Source organism: Gracilinanus agilis, chromosome 4 (assembly GCF_016433145.1).
Source record: "Gracilinanus agilis isolate LMUSP501 chromosome 4, AgileGrace, whole genome shotgun sequence".
Classification (NCBI taxonomy): Eukaryota; Metazoa; Chordata; class Mammalia; order Didelphimorphia; family Didelphidae; genus Gracilinanus; species Gracilinanus agilis.
Window position 1 is genome coordinate 18576109 of NC_058133.1, and position 3664 is coordinate 18579772.

At 45.9% G+C, this 3664-nt stretch overlaps 1 protein-coding gene across 1 annotated transcript in view; it reads right to left on the minus strand.

Moving 5' to 3' along the window:
• FGGY (FGGY carbohydrate kinase domain containing) overlaps positions 1-3664 on the minus strand; it is a 572506-nt gene that overhangs the window by 79679 nt on the left and 489163 nt on the right. Inside the window, exon 14 of the mRNA XM_044673617.1 lies at positions 1536-1630. Coding sequence (XP_044529552.1) covers positions 1536-1630 — 95 coding nt within the window. The remainder of the gene's footprint in view (positions 1-1535; positions 1631-3664) is intronic.

Below are 3664 nucleotides of genomic sequence, written 5' to 3' on the forward strand. Positions count from 1 at the left end.
TCTCTCTCTCTCTCTTGCTTCTCTCTCTCTCTCTCTCTCTCTCTCTCTCTCTCTCTCTCTCTTGCTTCTCTCTCTCTCTCTCTTGCTTCTCTCTTTCTTGCTTCTCTCTTTCTGTCTCCCTCTGTCTCTCTTTCTTTCTTTGTCCCCTTTATTTCCTCTCCTGCAGGCTCTACTTGTGTAGGTATTCCCAGTGCTAATTCTTAGTTTCTCTCCCCCTCCTCTGTCAGTTCTCTTCCATCTCTCTATCTACGATCCTGTGGTCCTTTAATAGCACTAACAAATAACAAAGAGGAAAACCCAAATAGTAGTGGCCACGCTGGGGAAACATTATTCATTATCTGGGATGCCACCTCCTATGTTGGGGTAGGTGTGGGGGAGACAGAGGCAGAAATAGAGCTAGAGGGAGATATGGGGGTGAGGAAAGAGAGAAAGAGGGATACATAGATGATGGAGATGGATGAATAGAGAGATGATATAATTATGTACAAGTACCAATATTCATGTCTGTATACTGTATATACACACATATGGATGGGTGTATGGCTTTGTGCACATGCCCAGATCACCTGAGAGGGAGCATGACATGGATATATATGTCCCACACATATATAGGTACCTAAAATCTGTGTTCTAAATCATATCAAAATCGCAATTTGAACTCATATTTCAAGAGCATTTTGAGGTTCACAGAATGTTTCTTCACACCAGCCCAATAAGCCAAATTCTAGGGGTTTTTAGAATGATGAGCCTAAGGCTCAGAGGGCCACCCAGCTCACAAATAGCTGTCTGGAACCCCCAGACCTTCTGGTTTCTCTCTCCACATTCAGTGGGTCTAACTGTCCTCCAACCACTCTCTTAACCCTTGGCTGTCTCCTTGCCCACCCTTCCCCATCACTCATTCCACTTCACCGCAAAGCAACAGTTCAGAGGATTTTTGAAAAAGGCAAAACAAGGAAGGGTGTTTGTGTGTCTATGTGTGTGTGCGTCTCTGTATTGGTGTGTGTGTATGTCTGTGTCTGTGTGTGTGTCTATGTGTCTGTGTGTGTCTGTCTGTGTCTATGTCTCTGTGTCTCTGTGTGTCTGTGTGTATCTATGTTTCTCTGTGTGTCTGTGTGTGTCTGTGTGTATGTGCCCATGGGTCTGTATGTGTGTGTCTGTGTGTTGGTGTGTGTCGTCTGTGTGTGTGTCTATGTCTATGTGTGTCTATGTCTGTGTCTGTGTGTATGTCTATGTCTGTGTGGGTCTGTGTGTGTCTGTGTGTATGTGCCCATGGGTCTGTATGTGTGTGTGTGTGTGTGTGTGTGTGTGTGTGTGTGTGTGTGTGTGTGCCGTGCGGGTGGTGGGGAGGATCCAGGGCCAGCAGTCAAGGTGCCTGAGGCAGGCAGCCTGTGTTCCTCCTTGGGTTGCAGCCTCACCTTTCTTAATGACACCCTTGTCTGTGTTTTGCAAGCTCGGGAAAAGGCTGGAGAGGCTGTTGACAGCCTGAGAGCAGAGACAGGCCCCAGGGCAGACCCTGCCCCTGGACAGGCACGTACCTGGACTGAAGGGAAGTCCCCAGAGGCGCAGGCTCCCAGGGTAGCAGCCCCGACCAAGACAGACTCCACCTCTTGGGAGAGGACGATGGGCAAGCCTGCACAGGACAGGGGAACAGCTTGGTAAGAAAGGAGGAAGAGGGAGCGGCATCCTTCCTTCCCATCAGGGCTCCCACAGTCCTTGCACTCTTGTGCTCCCGGAGATGGGAGCCTGAGGAGCTCCCTGCAGTGGCTGCGGGTTCAGGAGCCCCGGAATTCTTGGCCTCCACGGCCCCACAGGGGGTTCTAGTCCTACAGCTGGAAGAAACCTTGGAGACTGCTAATTCAACAAGAGCATTTTACAAATGAGTAAATTAAGGCCCAAAGCAGTAACTCAGCTTTTAGTTTCCTGGGTCTGGAAGGGACCTGGGTACCATCTTGCCCAACTTCTTCATTTTACAGATTTGGAAATTGAGACCCAAAGAGATTAGTGACTTGTCCAAGGCTACGCACTGGAATTCCTCCAACTAAACCGATCATTTTTTCACTTTCAATTCAAGTCAATTCAATAAACTTTAATTGCCTGAGTAGCAAGGTGGTCTAGTGGAGAGAGTGCCAGGCCTGAAGTCAAGACTCATCTCCCTGAGTTCTCTGGTCTCAGACACTTATTATCTGTGTGAACCTGGACATGCCATTTAACCTATGTGTGCCTCAGTTTCTTCATCTTCAAAATGGGGATAATAATAGCACCTCTCAGGGTTGTTGTGAAACTCAAATGAGATAATAATTATAAATCACTAAGCACAGTTCCAGGTACAGAGCCATCCATTAATGCTTCTTCCTTTCTTCCAAGTTGGCACCTGTTGTTGTTCAGTCACTTCAGTCTAGTCTGACTTTGTGATCCCACTTGGAGTTTTCTCAGCAAAGATACTGAGTGGTTTGCCATTTCCTTCCCCAGTTCATTTTACAGATGAGGAAACTGAGGCAGATAGGATTAAGGGACTTGCCCAAGGTCACCTAGCTAGTCTTCCTGACTTCAGACCTAGCTCTTTATCCACTTTATCATCTAGTTGGGCCCAACTAAACAAATTTAATTCCCCTTCCATCAGTCTGACAGCCTTTAAATACTTGAAGATCTCTATCACACAACCCCACTCTGAATCTTCTCTTCTTTAGGATAAATATCCCCAGTCTGCCACCAATAACCGTGTGGCATCATCTCAAGGCCTTTTGCCACGCTATGGACTTTCTTGGACATCTTCCGCCTTGCCCATTCTCTGCTGGTTGCCACCACTCTGGCCTCCTGAACTGCAATGGAACCAGCTCAAGTTTCATCCCAAGAATTTACAGGGTGAATGTGAAAAGCCAGCAACTTCCAGACTTTGTCCAGCAAGACCATGTGGCTCTCCACTAGGAATGTAGGAATTCTATCCCGGAAGGGACCGAGGGATGAAGATCTGAAGGTGAGGGTGGTGGTAACTTACAGAGAGACGCACGATTATGGGGTAACAATTAGTAGAAGGTAAAAGAAGCAGACCGTGGAGCTATGGCTGGACATCGAAGCAAATGCAATCAGAATAGAGAATATGCGGAAAGCATAGAGGCTATGTAGGCAGAGGGTCTGGGCTCATCTTGACCATTCACTCCATGGGTTGCTGGGTAAGTCAGTCTTTTTGTGGCCTTAGTTTCCTCATCTGGGAAATGGAAGAGCTGGATTAGTTAATGTTGAGGTCCCTTTTTGATCTATAATTAATGATTACCCTAGTAGACAGGGCACTGGGATAAGCCAGGAACACAAGCTGCAATCTGACTTGCTAGTGGTTCTCCAAATACAAATCTCCAGGGGTCCCCAAGACCCTTTTTTGGGGGGCAGAAGAGATTTAAGCTGTTTTTATAATAATACTAAACCATTATTCACCCATTAAAATAGCCTCTTATCTGACTACAAATCTCCATGAGGCCAGATACTTTAACCAAAACAACATATCACAATAGATCAAATGCAGAAGCAGATAGGAGAAACCAGCTGTCTTCTATTAAGGCAGACCTTAAAGAGATTTGCAAAAATGTATATAAAGCAATTCCAATCTTCTCACTCTTCTTTGGGGGAAATATACATATATATATATATATATATATATATATATATATAT